Source organism: Telopea speciosissima, chromosome 10 (genome assembly GCF_018873765.1).
Source record: "Telopea speciosissima isolate NSW1024214 ecotype Mountain lineage chromosome 10, Tspe_v1, whole genome shotgun sequence".
In the NCBI taxonomy this organism is placed as follows: Eukaryota; Viridiplantae; Streptophyta; class Magnoliopsida; order Proteales; family Proteaceae; genus Telopea; species Telopea speciosissima.
Window position 1 is genome coordinate 33,306,142 of NC_057925.1, and position 24,153 is coordinate 33,330,294.

General features: G+C 40.7%; 1 protein-coding gene across 2 annotated transcripts in view; it reads left to right on the forward strand.

The window, feature by feature from the left end:
* Positions 1-240: 240 nt before the first annotated feature.
* LOC122642969 (L-2-hydroxyglutarate dehydrogenase, mitochondrial) overlaps positions 241-24,153 on the forward strand; it is a 65,255-nt gene continuing 41,342 nt past the window's right edge. For both annotated transcript variants that reach the window (XM_043836596.1, XM_043836594.1), the window contains exons 1-3: positions 241-676; positions 18,279-18,560; positions 18,692-19,128. In XM_043836596.1, coding sequence (XP_043692531.1) covers positions 392-676; positions 18,279-18,560; positions 18,692-19,128 — 1,004 coding nt within the window. In that variant the 5' untranslated portion in view covers positions 241-391. The remainder of the gene's footprint in view (positions 677-18,278; positions 18,561-18,691; positions 19,129-24,153) is intronic.

Consider the following 24,153-nt stretch of genomic DNA (forward strand, 5'->3'; position numbering starts at 1 on the left):
TCAGCCACCGGCCAGCTCGCTCAAACCAGGCTTCGTCAAGTGACTTATCGGATAAGGGGTCGGCCCAATTTCCTGCTCGGCCCAACTCGGTTCTCGGACTGAGGTCGGGTCGGCCACGTGGCAGCCTCTGATAGGTGGGGTGTCTTATGCCTCATCACAGGCCACGGTCATTGACAGCTTTCTTCAGGGAAAGGTTCTATTGGATAAAAGCATACTCAAATGGATAATTCGTCCGGCTACGCTCATTGTCAGCTTTCTTTAGGGGAAGCTTGTATTGGCTAAAAACATACACAGATGGATAACATGGATGAGCTCCACTGACGATGAAACGATTGGGAAGTAACTAAAAAACTGGGAACTCGCAGTAATTCTGAGTGATTCCCATTTGAAGATGCTGCGATCAGCTCTTAGAACGTTAAAGAATTCCATAAGAAGCACACCCCGATGCGCTGGATCAAAGTTTTTATATACTCTTTCCGATAAAATCCCGAAAGAAACAGTAGATTGTGTTGTGATTGGAGCAGGGGTGGTTGGGATTGCTGTGGCGAGAGAGCTTGCATTGAAGGGTAGAGAAGTTTTGGTCATCGAATCTGCTTCCACTTTCGGTACTGGAACCAGTTCTCGCAACAGCGAAGTCATCCATGCTGGAATTTATTACCCTCCCAACTCGCTCAAGGTAATCAATTTCCCGAAATTAAATTTATTGTTTTGTTGTTGCCCCCAAAGTTAAAAGTAACTCATTTACGATTTTCTCTCTTTTCGACCTGATTCTTCTTTTTTCTCTTGAACTTCACCTTAAGAATATACTTTTGTGTTGTAATTTGGGAATTTCTTCCACTGGATATATATATATATATATATATATATATATATATATATATATTTACATTAATAAAGCTTATACTTGATTTTCTCTTTCTTCTTTTTTGGTACTCGGGTTGTTGATAATGAAAAATTAACTTAACTAGAAAACTAGAGATCCAAAAGAAAAAGAAAAAACTTAAAATTGACTATGTAATTGGGTTCTAATTCTAATAATCAACCCTTCTCCTCCCCCCCCTCACCCTCCCCAAAAAAAAAAAAAAACCTCAGCCTTTTCCCAACTTATGGGGTTGGCTACATGGATCCAAACAAAACAAGGTAGGGAAAACTGAGGTCTAAACAAAAAAAAAGGGGGAATGAAGATATGAGAAAAGAGGGGTGGGAAATGAGACGAGAAATAAAAAAAGGAAAATGACAAATGAACGGTGGAAAATAAAATAAAAGATGAGAGAAGAAAGAAGAAAGTAGATGGAAAGAGGCACAACTCAGCAAGTCATGAGGATTTCAGCTAAATGGGGTCTGCTACATGGATCCTTGGCCTCCAACAGGTTCTATCCGAGGTCATACTTGAACAAAGCCTAGACTAAGCATGTTCTTCTTCACAACTTCTTCTATGGTCATTTTAGGCCTGCCTTTAGTTCTTTTAGCTCCTTCAATTGAGATCATATCGCTCCTTACTGGGGCTCCCTAAGCCTCCGTTGAACATGACCATACCACCTCAAGCGACTCTCTCAGAGCTTGACGTTGATCGGGTTAACTCCAAAGTTAGCTCTAATTCGTTCGTTCCTTACTTTATCCTTCCTAGTTTTCCGCACATCCATCTTAACATCCTCATCTTTGCTACACATAGCTTCTCAATATGACACTTCTTAGCTACCTAACATTTTGCCCCATACATCATTGCCGGTCATACAACAGTCCTATAGAACTTTCTTTTAAGCTTTAAAAGAATACGTCTGTCATGCAACACACTGGACGCACCTCTTCACTTCATCCATCCCACTTTAATTCTCTGTGAAACATAATCCTTTATGTCGCCTTCTTTATTTATGATTGACCTCAGATATCTAAAATAGTCACTTTGCCGGATCTCTCTTTCCTCAATTCATCATGTCAGTAGTCATCATAGTGTAACTAAAATTACACATCATATACTCCGTTTTCGTTCTATTAATCTTAAAGTCTCTTGTTTCCAAGTTTAATCTCCATAGCTCCAACTTAGCGTTAATCCTTTCTTTTGTCTCATCCACTAAAACGATATCATCGGTGAGGAGCATACACCACGGGACTTCGTCTTGAATGTTCTTGGTTAGGTTGTTGATGATAAACGCAAATAGATAAGGGCTTAAGGCTGATCCCAGATATAACCCAATCGTAATTGGGAATTCCTTGCTTGACCTCCCATAGATCTCACACTAGTCTCCACACCCTCATACATATTAATGTAGGACAGGATTGAAGGTTCAACCAGTCCTAGAACAGGATCCGAAATCAGGGAAAAGGTTCAATTCGATGGGGTTAAGGTTGGGTTGGGTTGGGTTGGTGTATCAATTAATAGGCTGAAGGTAAAGGTAAAGGAGAGGGAATAGGTCTAGAATAACAGGGAAGTCAAGGGATTAGGCAAACAGATCTGCAGCAGGGCAGTGGTCTCTGCTGATTTGGTTTGCAGGCTGGGAAAGTGGGGTTTTGATGGGTTTTAGGGTTTCTTGTGGAAGGTGATATGCAGGTTAGATTGGGCTAAAAAGGAGATCGAATGGAGGCTATAGGATGGGGAAGAAGTGCCCAAAAGATGGGAGAAAGGTGATTGTTGGATTGAGCAGGGGAAGGGTGTAATGGAATTAGAAGGTTAGGCTGAAAATAGAAAGTAAATAACTTTAGCTAGACCACTAGGCTTGACCACAACTTAAATTGAACCGACTGGTTCAATTGAACTAACCCAGACCAACTTAAAAATAAACTAAGTAGAGAAATAAACTACATAATCCCATATGCAACCATTACCCATACTTTAGGCCCATAAAAGTGGGTATTATATTGAAAACCCATGGGACCAAAGGCCCAACATGTATAGAACCTAACTCTACACTTATTTCTAAGAAAACAAGCCATGTTTGGTGATGAATCTGCTTCAACTCTCTCAAGCCTGAAATTAATAGGGCCATTGGCATTGTTGATGTCGTGAATGTTAGAGACTACTTTGAGAAGGCCCTACATGCTGAAGAGTTATTGGCTTCCAATAACAAGAGGTTTGGTTATCAGACTGGAGAGAATAAGAAAAATCTTCCAGCACAAAAACCTGCTACAACAGCCCCTAATTGACCCACAACCTTTACCAGACAAGACAAAGGTAAGGATCCTATGGTGGCAACAAGGCACAATGTTTCCATTGTCAAGAAACTGGACATTATGTTAAGTATTGTCCACTCCGTCAAAGTAAATGCTGTTGTTGAAGTTCACAATACACCGGAGGAGGACGATTCTGATCTACTCCCATACCCATTCGATGATGCTGATTATAGTGGAGCTGAATTTGATGAGGATGATGCTACTGATGAAGGTACTTATGGCATTCATCTAGTCAGCCGTATATTGGTGGCTGAGACTCAAGGAGAGGGAATAGGTCTAGAATAACAGGGAAATCAAGGGATTGGGCAAACAGATCTGCAGCAGGGCAGTTGTCTCTGCCGATTTGGTCTGCGGGCTGGGAAAGTGGGGTTTTGATGGGGTTGGGGGAGATTTCTTGTGGAAGGTGATCTGCAGGTTAGATGGGGCTAAAAAGGAGATTGAGTGGAGGCTATAACCTATAAGATGGGGAAGAAGTGCTCAAAAGATGGGAGAAAGGTGATGGTTGGATTGAGCTGGGGAAGGGTGTAATAAAATTAGAAGGTTAGGCTGAAAATAGAAAGTAAATAACTTCAGCTAGACCACTAGACTTGACCATCACTTAAATTTAACCGACCGGTTCAATTGAACTAACCCAAACCAACTAAAAAATAAACTAAGTAGAGAAATAAACTACCTAATCCCGTATGCAACCATTACCCATACTTTAGGCCCATAAAAGCGGCCTATTACATTGAAAACCCATGGGATCAAAGACCCAACATGTATAGAACCCAACCCTAGACTTATTCCGAAGAAAACAAGCCATGTTTGGTGATGAATTTGCATCAACTCTCCCCAGCTTGAAAAAATTCGTCCTTGAATTTTGCAGCGATGAGGGGGAAACAACATGTGAGTAGCAGCTTTGACCATTCCCAAACAAAACTCTGGTGATGTAGGAACATTAGGAATAAAGTCTTCAAGGAGTGGAGCTTTCCCTTCAAAGAACCATGGTGGCATAACAAACTCTATGTGCTCGACCTCTGAGTCAATATCATATATGAATGTCATATTCATAGAGTCCTCAACGTTGGTAACATTCTCATCTAAGACTTGAGGCACAAGCTCTACCTCTTCAAGAACAACGTCTTGAATGTTGATGATTTCTTTTGAAGTGTTCTCGACCACTACCTCATCTTCCACTGTATCAGCTTGGTCTACTTTGATCTCTTCAACGTAGACTTCTTCAATAAAATCTTCCACATGTTGACCTTTCGTGTTGGAAGCTTCAAGCACCGTCTTTTGTTTATCACACAGTTCATTGTGATAACTTCAGCTTTATCTTCAACTTCAAGCTCATTCTCTTTGAATGCTTCCTTCGTTTCTTCCTTTGATGGTGCAAAGTTGAGTTGAGCCTGTGCTCTAACATTAGTGGTGCTTGACTTCCAACAATCCTCAATTTGTGAACTAAATTTCATTGATGGTTGCTTCAAGTTGTCTTCAATTTTGAAGCCTTTTGGTAGTAACCTAGTCGAAGGGTGAGTCTCCTTGGGATATGCTTTGGTAGCTTGGTAGGTACACTTGTTCTTCAACTCGTGCTTCATCTCTCCCAAGTCCTAGGTTCACGCCTTCTAACTTTAAGCCTCTCTTGATGGAATGTCCACCATTCTCTAGCACGACCAGTCAATCGCAAGCTAACAAAGTGAAGCTTCCTTTCCTCAGTTGTTCTACACCAGTCAAAATATTCATCTAGAGAATCTAACCAATCAAGGAATAGGTATGGATCTGTCTGTCCATCGAAGTAGGGAAATTCGGGCTTCACCTTCTTTGTAGTAATTTCAGTCCTCCTTTGTGGACCCCTATCCATTAACTTCTGAGTACAGCTGTCTATTGTAGATTGTTCTGGATGTTCTACCTCACCTTCAAGAGGTGCACAACTACCTTGTGTAGGGGTAACACATGGATTCTCCCTTGTTGTCATCTAATCAAGCAATTGCTGGAACATCTCCAACACCCTAGCCATAGGATCAGGTTGGTCTGGAGTTCTTAAACTGTTCTCTGCCATAGCTCTGATACCACTTAATGTAGGACAGAATTGAAGGTTCAACCGGTCCCAGAACAGGATCTGAAATCAGGGAAAAAGGTTCAATTCAAAGGGGTTAAGGTTGGGTTGGGTCGGTGTATCAATGGATAGGCTGAGGGTAAAGGTAAAGGAGAGGGAATAGGTCTAGAATAACAGGGAAGTCAAGAGATTAGGCAAACAGATCTGCAGTAGGGCAGTTATCTCTGCCGATTTGGTCTGCAGGCTGGGAAAGTGGGGTTTTGATGGGTTTTAGGGAGATTTCTTGTGGAAGGTGATCTGCAGGTTAGCTTGGGCTAAAAAGGAGATTGAGTGGAGGCTATAGGATGGGGAAGAAGTGCTCAAAAGATGGGAGAAAGGTGATTGTTGGATTGAGCAGGGGAAGGGTGTAACGGAATTAGAAGGTTAGGCTGAAAATAGAAAGTAAATAACTTCAGCTAGACCACTAGACTTGACCACAACTTAAATTGAACCAACCGGTTCAATTGAACTAACCCAAACCAACTTAATAATAAACTAAGTAGAGAAATAGACTATCTAATCCCGTATGCAACCATTGCCCATACTTTAGGGCCATAAAAGTGGCTTATTACATTGAAAACCGATGCGATCAAAGGCCCAACATGTATAGAACCCAACCTTGGACTTATTCCTAAGAAAACAAGCCATGTTTGATGGTGAATCTGCATCACATATCTTTAATTACATCCACATATTTATTCGATACTCCTCTCTTAACTAGAGTATGCTAGATTAAATTTCTAGGGACTCGGTCATAGGCTTTTTCCAGGTCAATAAAGACCATATGGAGATCCTTCTTTCTATATGGAAGGAGTTCATGCATGAGAATGCTTCATCAAATAGGGGGGATCACACGGTTAAATGTATGACCATGCAAATAACCTTTTGCCATAAAATAAAACAAAAAAGTAGAGTTCCAACTAATGATTTGGGACTCCTGAATTTTTCTTCTATTTACTTTCAAGAGTCCCCTTTTGCTCAAGATGCTTCAATTCTTGTCATCTTTTTGAAATGACTAAAATTTTCTATTGGGATAAGCTTCATAAACATATCCGATAATTGGCCATAGCTTGCTTTTGGATGCCTGCTGGTTCTCCTCAATATGCTTGTTTTGCTGTGGGGATAGGAACTTACTGATACCGAATGTGTTGGGACCTTGTTCCATCTAAAAGGACGTACCCAGTGCTTGAGGCTCCCACAGCGGGGTCGAGGGAGGGTCATATGTATGCAGCCTTACCCCCACTTTGCGAAGAGGCAGTTTCCTGACTTGAACTCGTGGCCACTAGGTCACAATGGAGGGTGCCAAGCCCCTTCCTGTGGGACCTTGTTCCAGACTTCCAGCTGCTGTTGTGAAGTGTGAAAGATAGTCCAATTTTTTTTTTTTTTTAAATTTCTTTTCTGACAAACTTACTGCTGCTGCTCTATAAGTAAAAGCATTTCTTCATGTGCTACTGTAATTTGTCCTTCAATCTCAAGACTTGAATTTATCTCGATGTTCTTTTCCATTTGCTCTCTGATCTTAGCCCAATAAGTGTCAGGTGTTGGGATAATCAAAGTATGTTAGTAGCCTTTAGGACTGAATGCTTGAGTGATCAATAGGATCTCCAAGCCCCTTTATTTATAATAAAAGAGGAGAACAAAAAATTACAATAATACCCCCTCATAGCTGACTCTAACTAATGAGTCGGCTATGGGGGAAAAAACCCCATAATGCCCTTGCGGGCTACATAACTCAACACTCCCCCTCAAGTTGGTGCATAAATATCACACACGCCCAACTTGAACAAAATAGGATGAAATAATTTCCCACCCAACCCCTTAGTGAAGACATCAGCCAATTGATCATCGGTCTTCACAAAAGGCATACAAATCTGTCCACTTTCTAGCTTCTCTTTGATGAAGTGTTTGTTGATCTCCACATGCTTTGTACGGTCATGCTGCATTGGATTATGGGCAATACTAATTGCGGGTTTGTTATCACAACATCATTGAAGACGAACACTAGAGGGGGGGGGGGAAGGTTGGCGGACAAGGCGGTGGAAGGCACGGTGATTGAGGCGTGGCTTAATGAAAAACTTAAGAGTGCATAGTGCGGTGATCGTCTACCATGGTAGATGAGGAGGCTACGACTTCCAGCGAGTGGCGGCAGCGGTGAAGGACAACGTGAAAAACGAGAAAGATTTCCTAGGGTTTTGGGCTCTGATGCCAAGTTTAGAATCAGAGTTTGGAGAATAATATGATTTGTCATTAATGACAGAGGTCCACTTTATTTATAATGCGAATTGCAGCCTAAGGGCAAACTAGTCAAAGAGGGAAATATAATAAAACCGTGAAGTAAAGAGATAATATTTCAATCCCACGGTTCTCAAGATTCACTTTTAATACATCTAACATGGTCAAGATCTCTACGCTTCCTTTCCCTCATTTTAGCTCTATTATAGATAGTCGTTTCCTCTTCCTTTGTACTTAGATTGTTATGGGAAATTATCAACGCCACCCCCTGAGTTATCCCGTGATTTTAATGCAACCCCACTAAGTACCAAAATATCAAATCTGGCCCAAAAACTAACGGGGTTAACTGTGTATAATGCAAATGACTAAACTACCCTCTACACTAAAACATTACAAACCAGCCAAATCTGCTACTCTGTGTTATTATTTTTGCTTCCTGAGAAGCAGGAACAGAAAATGGCAGATGGGCTTCACAATGAACTCTTCTCTTCCTTGATCACTGATATAAAGACCTACACAGGCAAAGACCCTCTTCTCCCAGCTCCGGTAAGAAGAACCCATCTCTCCATTTCCTTTCTTTTCATCGTTTTCGATTCTCTCTCATTTTTTTCAATTTCCACTTTTCCTCATTCCTATAATCAAATATTGACCAGAGGAGTTCGAAAGATGAAGGAATCTCTCCCTACTCAGCTTCTCAAGGGGAAGTGATGCAGATTCATCATCAAATAGGGCTTTTTTCATTGGGAATTAGTGTAGGGTTGGGATATATATATGTTGGGCCTTTGTTCCCAAGGGTTTTCTATGTATTAGGCCACTTTAGTGGGCCTAAAATAGGGGTATATAGGTTGCATACGGGATTAGCCCAATACTTAGTTTTTATTTTGTGTTTTTAATTGAACCGGTTTAAATTGGTTGCATCCAATTGGTTCAATTGGTCTAATTTAAGTGAAGTGATCCTATTGGCTAAGAGGTTCTTACATCCTATTGGCTACTAGGGAATCTTCTTCATTTTAAGTAGTTTAAGTTGTTTTAAGTCATTAGGACTCTATTTTGAGTCTATTTGAGTTTCCTAGTTGGTTTAAGTTGCATAATAGGTTAGGGATAAGGTTAGGCCATTCCTTTTTAGTGTCTAAGTCTATTTTTGAGTCTTCTATATAAGTTTGTAAGGGAGGCCAGCATTGAACACGAAGTTGATTAATGAAAAAGCTTTTGTTTGCTGCCATAGCTGCTGCTCTGCTCTGTTGAGTGAACCTTGTGAGTAATATCAAGGCTACCTTGTGGGTAATATCAAGGTGAAGGGATTGGTGGACTCCGATCGACTCCTTGCATCTTGTAGATCGGGAGGTCCTTCTTCTAGTTCTTCAAAGCTGCTACCATTGAAGATTTAATCTTTCAAGTAAGTAGTTTATTAATTCAGCATTTAACCTTCTTCTTCTAATCCTCTAACCTAAGCTCCATCTACTCCTATTATCATCCCTTCCATTAATCCATAGATCCATTAGAACCCTAAAACCTGCAACACACTTCTGTCCAGAACTGCAGAATTTTGTAACTCATCCAAACCCTAACTTCTTTATACCAAAATAATCCCCTAGACCTGCCCATTAATACCCTATAAACCTCTTCCCTAAAATCTGTCCCTAAACCCTAGATCTTACAAACAGTCCATTTTCATAAGGCATCCTACCCAAAACCCTAGAATTCCAACCTCAACCAAATTTGATCCAACTTATACCATTAGACTCATAAAATTTTGCACATCATTATCAAATAAAACCCTAAGTCGAAACCCTAACCATAATCCTAATTCTGCCCTAATTAGCCTAAGCTGTCCCAATCAGCCAGCCTTGTTAAGAGATCCTATTACCCTGGTTCCTAGTGGGATTACTTCTACCTAGGACTACATTAGGAAGCTCCCCCGATTCCTACAGAAATGCGCTCAAACCTTCGAGGCTGATTGTTTTTTCCCCTTTTTTTGTGTGTAAATTGCAGCGGCTAAAGCAGGAGCGGATTCCAGCCATTAAGGAATCCGGCGAAGGATCCAAATGAGGCAGAGAACCCTGACAGTGGTTCCAACCTTTGCATCGTGACCCTCCTTCACCCTTTTTTTTTTTTAATAAATTTCTGCAACTTGCCGTCCCTTCATCCTGAAATCTTTCCTGTTTAACCTACCTACCCACTTACTTTCTTCTCTCTCTCTCTCTCTCTCTCGCGCAGTCCGTCTCTGAGGGTTAGCGTTTCCTTGATTCATCTTCTTCTTCCTCTTCTTATCTGAAACAGGAACAGAAGAAAAAAAATGGGGAAGGGACAAGGGAGGTTCTCTGAGCGAGAGCATGGTGAAGAAGATCCTGCTCTCATACACATACGTGGCCATATGGATCTTCCTGAGTTTCACTGTAATCATGTACAACAAGTACATCCTAGACAAGAAGATGTACAACTAGCCATTTCCAATCTCTCTCACCGGCCTTTTGCTCATCCTTGCATTCCTTGGCTCTCCCTCCTCGTTAGTGTCTTCAAGTTCGTTGAACCAGGCACCATGTCTCGAGATCTCTACCTTTCCTCCGTCGTTCCCATTAGAGCTCTTTACTCGTTCAGCATCTGGTTCTCTAACCCAGTCGAACAATAGAACCTGCGTCATCTAAGCTGCCCACTCCCAAATCTTGAATCTTTCCTTTCTTTTCCTTTTTTTCATCATCTTTTGGCTTACAAATTTATCTGATCTAAATAATTAAAATCAACAATTGAATCAACGTCAAGCCTGCAAGATGGAAAGGCTTCTTGGGACGAAGAGGAAGATGAGGCAACAAGTTGTAGAAATGAGAAGGCTTCTTCGTTGGTTGAGGACGAAGAAGACTTGGTTCATTTGTTTTAAGGGGAAGGGCAAAATAGTCTTTTAAAAAAATCTAACCTTCTGACATCACTAATTAACTGTTAAAAGGCTAACCTCGTTAGTTTTTGGGCCAGATTTGATATTTTGGTACTTAGTGGGGTTGGATTAAAATAACGGGATAACTCAGGGGGTGACGCTGAGAATTTCCCTAAAGATTTTCATATTTCTTCGTCCTTTCTTTTCCCACAATCTTCTTAGCTTCATTTCTGGCAGATTTATACCTTTTTAGATCATCTACATCCTTAATCCTTTGCCATATGTTAAACCTAGCTTCCTTAGTCTTAATGGTTGCTTAAACCTCATCATCCCACCACTAAATCTTCCTAGAGGAATGGTGTTTTCCTTTCGATTTGCCTAGGACATCTTTAGTAACCTTAATACAAGTAGTCATCTCGTTCCACATTCTCTTTGTGGCTCCCTCAAAGTCCCACTTTCCTTATTTGACCACTTCTCAGTAAATGATTTCAAGGTATCTCTTTTTAAACTCCACCACCTTATCTTAGGGTAAATAAGCTAACATTTCTTACGATTCTGCGTAATGAGGCATATATCCATGAGGCCCACTTTAATCTAAACTCAAGGTTGCTGGATCTGGGATCACATCATGTCTATTTTTGGCTGGTTGTCCTTCTAGGACACAGTCAAGAGTCAACCATCCACCATCTTTGCACAAAACCCTTGCTCTCAGGAAGATTTCCTGACAAAACAAGGTGTTCTATGGTCAACCATGAATTGGGATGGTCGTCCATCTAGAAAGGGACAACCAGATGGATTGTCTGGTGCATGGGACTGACTGGCTAGTCATCATCCAACCTTTGTCGGTTGACCACAGCTTGTAGCTAGTTGATCGCCCTTTTTGTTAAGTCAAAGAATATTGTCAATTTGTTCTCCAAAGAAATTGGTTGACTACCTATGCATTATGGGTGACTTATTACCAAGGTTTAAAATCTTGTTTCGTTTTTGTATTTCGGTTTGACCGAAATATTTAGGCCAAGTTAAGGCTTGAAACTTCATGGAAACCCTATTTTAGGCTATATAAACACATGTAAATGTTCAAATTGCAAAAATAGTCACCCAAAGGGGTGTTTTGGATTTGCGCCATTGATTGGCAGTATATGGCCGAATCCTAATGTATAATTTAGTTAATTACACATTTGCACATACTTTACACATACACATTGTTTAAGACTTTAAGTACTAGAGAACATAATAACTAATAAGCAATTTAAACAAGTAAACTCATAAGTCATAATAAAAAAAATAATATACATACAGATAAAAGATTTCGACACCGTGATGTGGTGAAGATTCGAAGGCCGGTTCAAAAATACCAAAGAGAAGTGAAGGAGGAAGAAATGGGTGGAAGAAAATGGAAAAAGCAGGCCTTGTGAGCTCTCGACCGAGACTCATGAGATTTTGACATTTTATGATATGGGTTTGTAACATCTTGCTGATATTTCGGTGAGATGTTACAATGTACCGAAATTTTGCGAGATGACCGAAATTTCGGTTGAGTTATTGTAATTTTTCAATTCGAAGGCGTGTTTCGTTTCGGTATCATTGAGATTCTCAAAATTCTCGAAATCTCGATCGTGTTTTAACGAGTTTTTGTACTATGCTTATTACACATGTTTAAAGGGCATCTAGGCAGTTGGAGTTGTTACATAGAATACATTGTGATTTACAAATTTAGAACTTAATTTTGTTGAATCATGGACTTGATCACCTTATCCTTTGCGTGTGTAGCTCCTTCCAAGTCATTGGCCTTTGTCAATTCCTGAATTACTATGGCTTGGTGAAGCCTGAATAAGCTGTGGTTGCCAGCTTCTTCAATTTCTTTTCACAACTTGTTTGATACATCCGGTTTAGTACAGGCTTAATGCTTACATCTCCTATCAAGTCCAATAGAGCTATCTTGGGAATATATCAACCTTTCAAACTTAACTGTTAGCTATATGGCCACGGTATTCTGGTCCTCTTTCTTTTGTTATTTTATTTATTTCGTACATGTGGTTTAGTCCCACATTGTTAATTTACAATTGTTTCATTCTTCATTATGATTATAAATAAAGATGTGCTTGGGATGACTAAATCCAAGCATTCATTCTCTAATCCTATTCTGTTAACATGGTATCAAAGCAGAATTCGAATTAGGGACCCCCCCTTCTCTTCCTTTCTCTATTTCAGCCTCCTCCCCTCTCATTCGCAAGTTTTTTTCTTCATTCACCCCTATTAGGGCAGCACTGATGAGGTGATCAATAGATCCAGTGGCTGCCCTCCATTACCTCATTCTATGATCAAGTTATTTGATCGATAGGGACAATTTTAGCTCCTGTTGCTGCCTGTGATATTTGAAGATTCTGTTTTTTTGTGGACTGCTCTCACTCCCTTCCAAGGAAGCAATCTACATCATTGAAGACTCAAGAACTGCAGCAGTATTTACTATTCTGGATTAGTTCCTATCTCCACCAAGTTTGAAGACATCCTAGATCGATTATTCTTCCACCAAATCAGGGTTTTTTCAAAACCCTGAGCATTATCGATCTAGGGTTTGCAGGTTCTTGTGGCGGCTGATATTTGGCAGAGTGATTCAGCATTACTAGAGCACCACTCGATCCTAGTTTCAGCTCCATCTGCTGAGATTTTTCTCTTGTTCTTCCCTACATCGATCTTATCAATTTCAGGGTTTTTTCCAAAACCCTGTAAAAATCGATCTAAGGGATTTACTTGGCTACTGTTGCTGATTTTTGGAGACCATTGTTCTACCACTACCAGCAGGCTCTCCTCCAATTTTCAGTCCTTAACTTGGAGGATTTCTTGGGTTTTTCTTCACAACAGCCCCTTTCTGCGATTTGGGCTTCTCTACTGTCTTCATGGTGACTCTGTGGATTCAATTGCTACTTCTGTTGGTGATGGAACCAGCAAGCCAGATTATTACACTTTTTCTCCAAATCCAATCAAGTTAGATGGCAGTAATTATTTGCTTTGGTCTAGGTTTGCATCCTTTGCCATTGCTGGCCGTGGCCTTACGGGTCATATTAGGGGCACTACTGTTATGCCCACTGAGGTTGGAGCTGCTCAATACAAGTGGCTTGCCAACAATGGAGTTCTTATGTCCTACCTAATTGGTTCTATGACTATAGAGTTGCAACACCATTTTCTTCTCCTTGACACAGGCTCGGAAATTTGGGCTGCTTGCAAGGAAACTTACGGACAGCTTGGCAATGATGCCCAGGTTTATGAACTCAGGAAGAAGGTCCTTCATACTACTCAGGGGGAGTTGACAGTCTCCAAGTACTATGCTACTTTGCGCAGCCTTTGGCAGCAACTGGACCACTTTTCTAACTTTCACCCAAGTACAGCTGCTGATATTACTTCTTACAAACAACATATGGACAAGATCAGAGTCTATGATTTTTTGGCAGGTTTGAATGTCGAGTATGATTAGATTCGGGTTCAGGTGTTGGGTCATAAGCCATTTCCCACAATTGAACAGTCCTATGCCTTGGTCTCCTCTGAAGAAAATAGTTGGGCTGCCATGTTGCACCCTCCTATTATTGACAGATCGGTACTCCAGGCTGCTGCCCCTGCCACTCCTGCACCTAGTGGCATTGCTTCTCTTGGTGATTCTACTACTGGGTTTGTTGTTTGTGAGTATTGTCACAAACCTTACCACACCAAGGAGAAGTGCTTGAAACTTCATGGGAAACCGGCTGACTTCGAAGCTAAAAGGGTTGCCAAGACCAAGACAAAGACTAAGACCAAGGCCCATCGACCGAGAAGCGTTCACGCGGCCCACTCTCGCCATCGACCCTGGTCTATCCCGGGATGATCTACGAGCACTCCTTCGTATGCCGAGGTCTTCCGTTGCCGCCTCTACTACATCGCCACGCCAATTCTTCGCTACTTCAGGTTCCCACTTTGCCCGGTCAGGTATTCCATTTGGGGGTCATTGTGCTTCTGTAGCTTCACATCCGTGGATCATAGATTCTGGGGCTACAGATCATATGACCGGTTCCTCTGGTTTGTTTCATAGATATTCTCCCACTTCTGGGAAAGACAATGTCAAGGTAGCTGATGGTTCCCTTTCTTCTATATCTGGAAAAGGAATCATCAACTGCACTTCCTCTCTTCCATTAACTTCTGTTTTGCATATTCCTAATTTTACTACTAATCTTCTTTCCATTAGTAGTATTACTCGTGATCTTAACTGCAAAGTCACTTTCTTTCCTTCTCATTGTGTGTTTCAGGATCTGGACTCTGGGAGGACGATTGGATTGGATAAAGTGCAAGGTGGGCTGTACCTGCTTGATGATGGTCGCTTCTCTCCACCACCATTGCCTTCTCCACTACACCAGAACTCCATGGTCTCTTCTGAACTCTGCCAGTGGCACTCTAGGTTAGGTCACCCCCTTTTAGGAATTTTAGCACATTTATTTCCTAGTTTGGTCACCTTTCGTACTAAGGATGACTTTTTTTGTGAGGCGTGTGTTCTGGCCAAACAGACACGTTCAAATTATCCTATTTTAAATAAAAGGAGTTCTTCTTGCTTTCAATTAGTGCACTCTGATGTTTGGGGCCCTAATCGTAAACCCTCTATTTCTGGTCATCGGTGGTTTGTCTCTTTCATTGATTGTCATTCTACGCACACATTGGTGTATCTTTTGCACACAAAAAATTAGGTTTTTTTTATGTTTTCAGCACTTTCATAAAATGGTCCAAACTCAGTTCTAGGCTACTCTCAAAATATTGAGAAGTGATAATGGGACAGAGTATAAAGAATCACAATTTCAAAAATATTTGGCTGACCATGGAATCATTCATCAAACTAGTTGTATTGATACCCCTGCCCAGAATGGTGTGGCAGAAAGGAAAAACCGCCAGTTGTTAGAAATGGCTAGAGCTTTGATGTTTGCGAAAAATGTCCCATCTCAATATTGGGGGGATGCGGTTCTTACGGCGGCGTATCTCATCAATAGGCTGCCCTCTAGGGTGCTTAACTCCCGTAGCCCCTCTGATATTTTGATTGGTCATTCCTCCTTTATTATGCCTCCCAAGGTGTTTGGTTGTGTGTGTTATGCTAGAGATACCAAATCTCCAGGCAAACTTGAACCTCGGGGGCTCCGTTGTATTTTCTTGGGTTATTCTCCAACCCAGAAAGGCTATAAATGCTACCATCCCCCTTCCCGCCGTGCCGTGGTTAGTATGGATGTTATTTTCCATGAGTCCCTTTCTTATTATTCTTCGCCACCTCTTCAGGGGGAGAGTGCTGGTGAAGATGTGGCTTTCGAAATTCCTTTACCTGAGGTGCTTCTGGCTGCTGCCCAGCCATCTTTACCACCCTCGGCCGCTGTCCAGCCCCCTTTACCACCCACGGCTGCTGTCCAGCCCCCTTTACCACCCACAGCTGCTGCCCAGCCCTTTTTGGATGCTTCCCATCCAACTTTGGATGCTGCCCATCCTACTTTGGAGATTGCCCAACAACCTCTGGCTGTTCCTCCCACACCTAATGGGAATCCTTTACAGGGGTAGACCATAGAAAATAGTGTTGTTAATATTCCTATTCAGGGGGAGCTAACTCCAGTCCAGGGAACTATTGGTGAATTTCAGAAGAGAATTGACAACTCCAACATGATCACCTATACAAGGGGCAGATCCACCAGAGGGCAATTGCATCCCACTATAACACCAGTACCCATCCAATTGCCGGCTCCAGACACAGATCCTTCATCTCCTGGTAATCCATCTCCTTCCGACCTACCTATTGCACTTCGCAAAGGTACTAGGACTTGCACTTTACATCCCATATCTCATTTTGTTTCTTATAACTCTCTTTCTCCCTATTTTCGTGCATTTGTATCTTCTCTTTCCTCTATATCGATTCCTAGAAATTGGCAGGAAGCATCTACAGATGGAAAGTGGAAGGCAGCAATGTTGGAAGAAATGAGAGCACTACACAAAAATAATACGTGGGATCGTGTGGCTCTTCCTCCAAGGAAAAAACCAGTGGGATGTAGATGGGTCTTCGTGGTTAAACAAAAAGCTGATGGCTCGGTGGATAGGTTTAAGGCACATCTGGTTGCAAAGGGGTTCACTCAGACTTATGGAATTGACTATCAGGGGACCTTTGCACCAGTGGCAAAGCTCAATACCGTCAGGGTGTTATTATCTTATGCTGCGAATCTTGGGTGGGATCTTCAGCAGTTAGATGTCAAAAATGCCTTCCTCCATGGAGAGCTTGAGGAGGAGGTATATATGGACATTCCACCAGGTTTTTCTGATGACAGGACTAAGGGCAGGGTTTATAAATTGAAGCGTGCCCTTTATGGTTTGAAGCAGTCACCTAGGGCCTAGTTTGGTAGATTTCATAAGGTTATGATTTCAGCAGGTTACAAACAGAGCAATGCTGATCACACTTTGTTTATCAGACGTCTTGGTAACAAGGTTACTCTTCTCATAGTCTATGTGGATGATATTGTGGTCACGGGTAATGATGATGTTGCAATCAGGGATTTGAAAATTCTTCTTGGCCGTGAGTTTGAGGTCAAAGATCTTGGTCCCCTAAAATATTTTCTAGGGATAGAAGTTGCTCGATCTTCAAAGGGCATCTTTCTTTCTCAAAGAAAATATGTCCTTGATCTATTGACTGAGACATGGCTACTTGACTGTCATCCTTCAGATACTCCTATGGAAGTTACTACAAAACTTAGGGAGAAAGAGGGTGAGCCTGTTGACAAGGGTGCTTATCAGCGGTTAGTGGGCAAACTAATCTACCTTTCTCACACACGCCCTGACATTGCAGTTGCTATAAGTTTGGTGAGTCAGTTCATGCATGATCCCTATTCCTCTCATATGGATGCAGTCCGTCGTATTTTGAGGTATTTGAAGTCTGCTCCGGGAAAGGGAATCCTCCTTCTATCTCCCAATGGTCACTTGAAAATTGAAGCCTATACTGATGCCGATTGGGCTGGTTCTCTTGACAGAAAATCTTTCTCTGGCTACTGTTCCTTTGTGGGTGGGAACCTTGTCACATGGCGTAGCAAAAAGCAGAATGTTGTGGCAAGGTCTAGTGCTGAAGCCGAGTTCCGCGCAATGGCACAAGGAATTTGTGAACTTCTGTGGCTTGGAGGATTATTGCAGGATATTGGTGTTATTGTTCATCTTCCTATGATGCTCTATTGTGACAATAAAGCTGCCATTAGCATTGCTCATAACCCTGTCTAGCATGATCATACTAAACACGTGGAGGTTGACCGTCATTTCATCAAGGAGAAGGTTGAAGCCGGCCTCATTTGTGTTCCCTTTGTGAAGTCCACTGATCAACTGGCTGATGTATTCACTAAGGGGCTGAGTAGCAAGCTGTTTCATCCTATCTTAGTCAAGTTGGGCATGCATGATATATATGCACCAACTTGAGGGGGAGTATTAGCTATATGGCCAGAATACCGTGGGGGTATTCTGGTCCTCTTTCTTTTGTTATTTTATTTATTTTGTACATGTGGTTTAGTCCCACATTGCTAATGTACAATTGTTTCATTCTTCATTATGATTATAAATAAAGATGTGCTTGGGATGACTAAATCATCCAAGCATTCATTCTCTAATCCTATTCTGTTAACATTAACAAACATGTTAGTATTCCTAAAATCATCATAACCATTTTTCTGGTCATCCCCAAGGTGTCCAGTTTAACAAACTGGCAACTAGGTGTCCAAGGTTGACATTGCCAAAACTCAATTGGAGTATTTGCCTATTTGGGCAGATTACAATCTCCCAACACCTATGACTATCATCTCCACTTTATCTAAGTTAATATTTTTATTTGTTTATTTTTGGAATTTTCTTTTCTTTTCTGTATTGGGGAAAAAAAATATTCATAGAAGGATGTAACCTCAACTTTTGATGCAGGCAACTTTTTGTGTAAGAGGAAAGGAATTACTTTATAAGTATTGCTCTGATCATGGGGTTCCTCATAAACGAATTGGCAAATTAATAGTTGCCACAGGATCTTCAGAGATTCCCAAGTTGAATGATATATTGTGTCGTGGAATAGAAAATGGAGTCAATGATCTAAGGATGATGGAGGGCTTTGAAGCTAAGCGGATGGAACCAGAACTCCAGTGTATGAAGGCTTTGTTCTCACCATCTACTGGGATAGTTGATTCTCATTCCCTCATGCTGTCCTTGATGGTATATTGTTCCAACTTATCTATCCATCTTTTGTAAAGTTTGAAACAGATTCCTGTTTCATAGTTTTGGTTTATCACCTTTGTAATTACAATCTCATTTACACTGGGAAGGTTACACCTTTGTGGTTCCAGGGAGAAGCTGAGAATCATAGAACAACCTTCTCCTATGACACTATTGTAACTGGGGGCCACCTTGAAGGAAATCAAATTCACCTCTACATTGCCGAAAACAAGGATTTTCAGAAGTGCATTGAGAAATTTCCAACGCAACCAGCGCTTGTCTTGATCCCCAAGCTTGTAGTGAACTCTGGAGGTTTAAGTGCTTCATCCATTGCAAAAAGATTCATTGGCCTTGCGAGTGGAGTTATTCCTGCCAATTATTATGCTCGTGGTTGCTACTTCACACTTTCGAACACTCGGGTTTCTCCTTTTAAACATTTGATTTATCCTATTCCTGAGGATGGTGGTTTTGGAGTGCATGTTACATTGGATATGGATGGCCATGTCAAATTTGGCCCAGATGTTGAATGGATTAATGGTGTAGATGACATATCCAGCTTCTTGAACAAGTACACCCACCTCTCTCTCTCTCTCTCTGAGCTCACTATTCAGAATTTATAGCATGTGAAATTTAATGCTCCAGTATTTTGTACATGCAGCAACCATCATAAAAACAATGTCAGAACTTGTTGCATAAATCTAGATGGATAATTACTGTTGAGTGATATAACCCGAAAGGGTATTTTGGGGGTTTTCCCCTAGCTGACTTATTTAGTAAAGTCGGCTATGAGGGGGCCTAATTGTAATTCTGTCCATTCTCTCTTTATTGTAAATTAAGGGGCTTGGTGATCACATTGATCATTCAAGCATTCAGCCTTAGCTGTTAACATGGTATCTGTTAGCAGAACCTTGAGTTTGAAAGAGAGAAAGAGAGAAAGAGAGAAAGAGAGAATGAGAGGATAGAATGTGGCTTAGATTCATTAATAGGTAAGCCCCTCTATTTATAATAGAGAGGAAAGTTACAAAGGGACTGAAATAGACATAATTACCCCTAACTAGCTGACTGTATAAGAGCTGCAACTTAATCCTAATATCATAAGAATAAATCTACCCAAAAGGACCAGAATACCCCCACGGTATTCTGGATAACATATTCCAACATTCCCCCTCAAGCTGGATTATACATATAAGTAAAAAAAAGCTCCAGCTTGAACTAATAAGAAGGAAAAAAAAAAAACCCTCCAACATTCTAACACTCCCCCTCAAGTTGGCGCATATAAAGCACTAATGCCCAACTTGAATAAAATGGGAAGAAACAGAGTTGCAATAGAGTCCGGCTTGACAGATGAATGAAGCTCCCAAATAAATCTTCAAGAACTTGAAATAATTGATCTTCAAAAAACTGGGTAGACTTGATCAGCGAAGCTTTCACCAATCTTCAATAGCATTCCAATGATGAATCTCAGATTGTCATAGTGACATAAAATCTTGAAGTGAAAGACTAGGGCAGCAAGCAACGGAAACAACTGAATCAGGCAGTGGAAACAACTGAATCAACCCAACTGTAAACCCTCAAATAGGCAGGCAACAACTAAATATCTTCAATACGCTTCAAAACTTCAATCTCCCCCTTACGGCAGACTCAACCCAATAACGAAAGATACCCAATGACAATGGTGGAGAAAACTGATTTTCTATGTTTTTCACCAATGTTCTTGCAAGTTCTGCGTTCTGCAATCTCTGCAAGTGTATTGTACATAATCCCCCGCTCACGTGTAGTAGTACACGTGGACAAATAACGGAGATGATGTAAGAGATAGTGCAAAAGTATAAACTTCCAGAATTCTCCAAAGGTGCTATGGGTATGGAAAAAGGAAGGAATGGCAAGTTAAGAGTATACCATAAACTTCCAAAGTAGTTATGGGTAAATGCCAAATTTATGGTATGGAAGATTGGTATGTGAAAAGGCAATGGGATAAAGAATCATGGAGAAAAACACATAAATTTTCAATACACCTGCAACGGAGGAACACCAAACTCCAATATTCAGATCTGATCTAAAGAAGAAGACAGATCTGATTTGAAGCAAGGAAAGGCTCTAATTTTCAAAGCTTGATCAATTTTCAAATAAGGAAGAACCGGTGTGCAAAACTCCAATCTAAACTCCCATGTGCTAAATAGAACTGATGAAGATATCTGGGCAGAATTGGTGTAATAAACTGCTTGAAAACTTGGATCAAATCTGAATTAGAGAACAATAATGCTTGGAGTAATCTCCTAAAGTATGCTGAATATAAACTTGTAGAAAAGCTTCACACAACTGAATAGATTCGTAGTCGCAACCAATAACTATGGAACAACTGTTGTAATCCCAAATAGAAACTGATCTCCAAGGTAGTAGATTCGATTCTTCAATAAGGTGAAAGAACTTCGATCTCCAATATTAGGTAGACACAGTCTCAAGAACAGAGCAGTTGTAGTCCTCATAAAGGCAACAGTAACATGTCAACCAATCATGTTTATAGAAGCCAATCAATAGAACAAGCAAGTATAAGATAATAACTTAGCAGATCCAATAGTAAGTGATGCAGCTAGCCACATAGGAACTAGAAAAAAATAGGTTGATAGATGGTGAAATCGAGCCATAAGAGTGAAACCTGAATTTATTTCAAAATAACTCCATGAATGATGCTGAAACGTGGTCAAATACTCCTCTGATATGCATAAGACTCCTAGAATATTTAGCTTGATAGGATAGCCCAAACTCTAAAATCAATTTTAGTTGGGGTGTTAGAAAAAACCCTGAAAGTTGAGATTGATTCTAGGGAAGGGGGCTTCAAAACTTGATGATGACTTGTCAAAGATTGATGATGTCTTGTAATCGATGCTGTCGTCAGCTTCTTAAATGGATCTCCAATACGAACAACCAATCTCTTGTTGTGATTGAGACTTGATCTTCAAGAGGGAGAAACACCAAAGAATTGCAGAAAAAATAGGGCAGCAGCTATTGCAGGTAGAAGAACTTCTTCAAGCCATTAATTGTTGAAGCAGATTGTCCCTCTTGATGGTAGAAACACCTCTAAAGAACTCCAGCAGCAGCAAGCAATCCTAACCCAAAAATCGATTTGTGTTAGGGTTTTGTAAAGCCCTGAAAATAAGAATCGATTGGGGTTAGGGGTCTTCAAAAAAAAACTTGGAAAGGTGCAATGTTGAGGTCGAGTGGTCCTTGTAATGGAGGAAAGCAACCCACAAAACTCAGCATGAATGGAGAATAGTGACCCTAGTATCGATTGGAGTCAGGGTTTTGAAAAACCCTGAAAAGGTGAGATCGATTGGGTGTATCAAGACTGGAATGGTTAATGAAAGCTGGAGAAGAAAAAAAAGGGGAAGAGAACAATGGAATAAGGTAGATAGGTGCTGGAAAAGAATGCAGAGGGAGCTCCAATAATGGAAGATCATCCTTCCATGGTGATAGGAATATGATCTCCAAAGAATTCTAGGAAACTCCAAATCGCAGAGATGGTTCTAGCAGTTAGTGATTAGAAAATTGTAAAAAATAGATAGGTAGGTTGTGGGAGGGCAACAACTAAATCATTGGTTTAGGTTTTCCTCATTAGTGCTGCCCTCTTACAAAGAAGAAAAGCTTAAAACCAGAAGGAGAAACCGAGAGAGAGAAAGGAAGAAGAAGGTGATGGAAGAAAGAAAGTTTTTTTTTTTTTTTTTTTTCTTCTGTCTAACCTAGATCAAAGTTGGCTCTGATACCGTGTTAGTAGAACCGTGAGTTAGAAAGAGAGGATGAGAGAATAGAATGGCTTAGATTCATTGATAGGTAAGCCCCTCTATTTATAATAGAGGGGAAAGTTACAAAAGGACTGAAGTAGACATAATTACCCCTAACTAGCTGACTCTATAAGAGCAGCAACTTAATCCTAATATCATAAGAATAAATCTACCCAAAAGGACTAGAATACCCCCACGGTATTCTGGATTACATATTCCAACAGTATCAGAGCCATTAAATCTGATCTAGGTTTTCAGCTTCTCCTTCTTCCTTCTATCGCAAACATCACACCTATTTTCTTCCACCTTCACTTCTTCCTTTGTCTTTCTAAACCATAACAGGGCAACACCAATGAGGTGATTATTATGAATCTAGTTGCTGCCCTATCTCCCACCACGATGAGATAAAACCATCGAACCCTGCAAGAATCGATTGGAGTGCTTTCTCCCTTCTACGATTTTTTGATTCTTCTTTTTTGGAGATCGAGTCTACATCAAATATTGAAGATCAAGTACTGTCCCTGTGGAAGCATCCATCGTTGCTTGCAAAATTTAAGAACAATTATCGATTTCAGGACTTCAGGTTTTTTTCAAAACCCCGACTTCATCGATTTCAGCTTTCCCCTTTTCTGATCAAGCTGGTTTTTGGAGGAGGTCTTCATCACCATATTTCGAAATTTTGTCTCGTCTCTCCATTTTGGGCTGGTTGATATTTCCGAAATATTCTAAAAATTCAGCGAAATATGTTATTTTTTCTGCCATATTTCGGCACCCCATCTTGGTGGATTTTTGGCCATATTAAGGCCTGATACTTCATGTACACCCTTATTTAAGCTAAATAAATACATTTAAACCTTCATATTGCAAAAAAATGAACTCAAAGTGGTGTTTTGGGTTTGCACCCTTGATTGACAGTATACGGTCAGACCTTGATGTATAAATAGTTAAATACACATTGTTTGAGTAATATACTGAAATTTCACGAAATATGAACATTTTTCATTTCGGAAGCCCATCTTGTGAAACCCGTAAAAAAAAAAAAAAAAAAAAAAAAGAACTTTTGGAACCTGTGTGATTTAGGTTCTGGTTCAACTGTACCCATGCTAGCCTCTAAGTTGAGGGCCATCTTGACTAAGAAATTCAGACCTATCTCATGACTCGTCTGTGAAGGCATTCCGATCAGCTAACTACCGTGGCCTTAAATGAGTCTGAGGTGTCTAACGGAAGACAACACATAAGCTTGGCATGCTAGATTGATGGCTTGTGGAGCCTCTCTTTGTCGTAGGCCTAGTGCCAAGTGAGAATTTTCCCAAGCTGCTCTTCTGGAGTCAGAGGACCCCTGTGAGACCTCGCACCGGAGTTACCTGTGCCGGATCTGTTGCCTGGAGGCCATGCAGAGGCTCTCCCTCGATTAAAATTATTGTAAGTGTAATTTACATATATTTATATATATTGATGTACGACTAAATAGAAATTCAGGGGTATTTTAGTCAAATTGCCCTTGTGGGACCCAATTCCCTAGTGGGGAATGCTGTTCCAGACAATTACCCATGTTCGGATGACCTTTAATGTCGCCCGACATCAAGTTATGGATAGAATAGACCAATAAATACGAATTCAGGTTTATAAACTAGTTTAGAAATTAGTTTAAATCTAATTTCTGTCCAAAAAACAGATTTACCCCTTAGTGCTTAAGTAGTTAGATAAATATCAAAAGCCTTTCCAATTGATCACTATTCACAAGTCTAAGGGAGCTAAAGAAATTCGTTCCTGCTTGGGAGAGAAGGAAAGAAAGAGGAAAAGAGAAGAGAAGA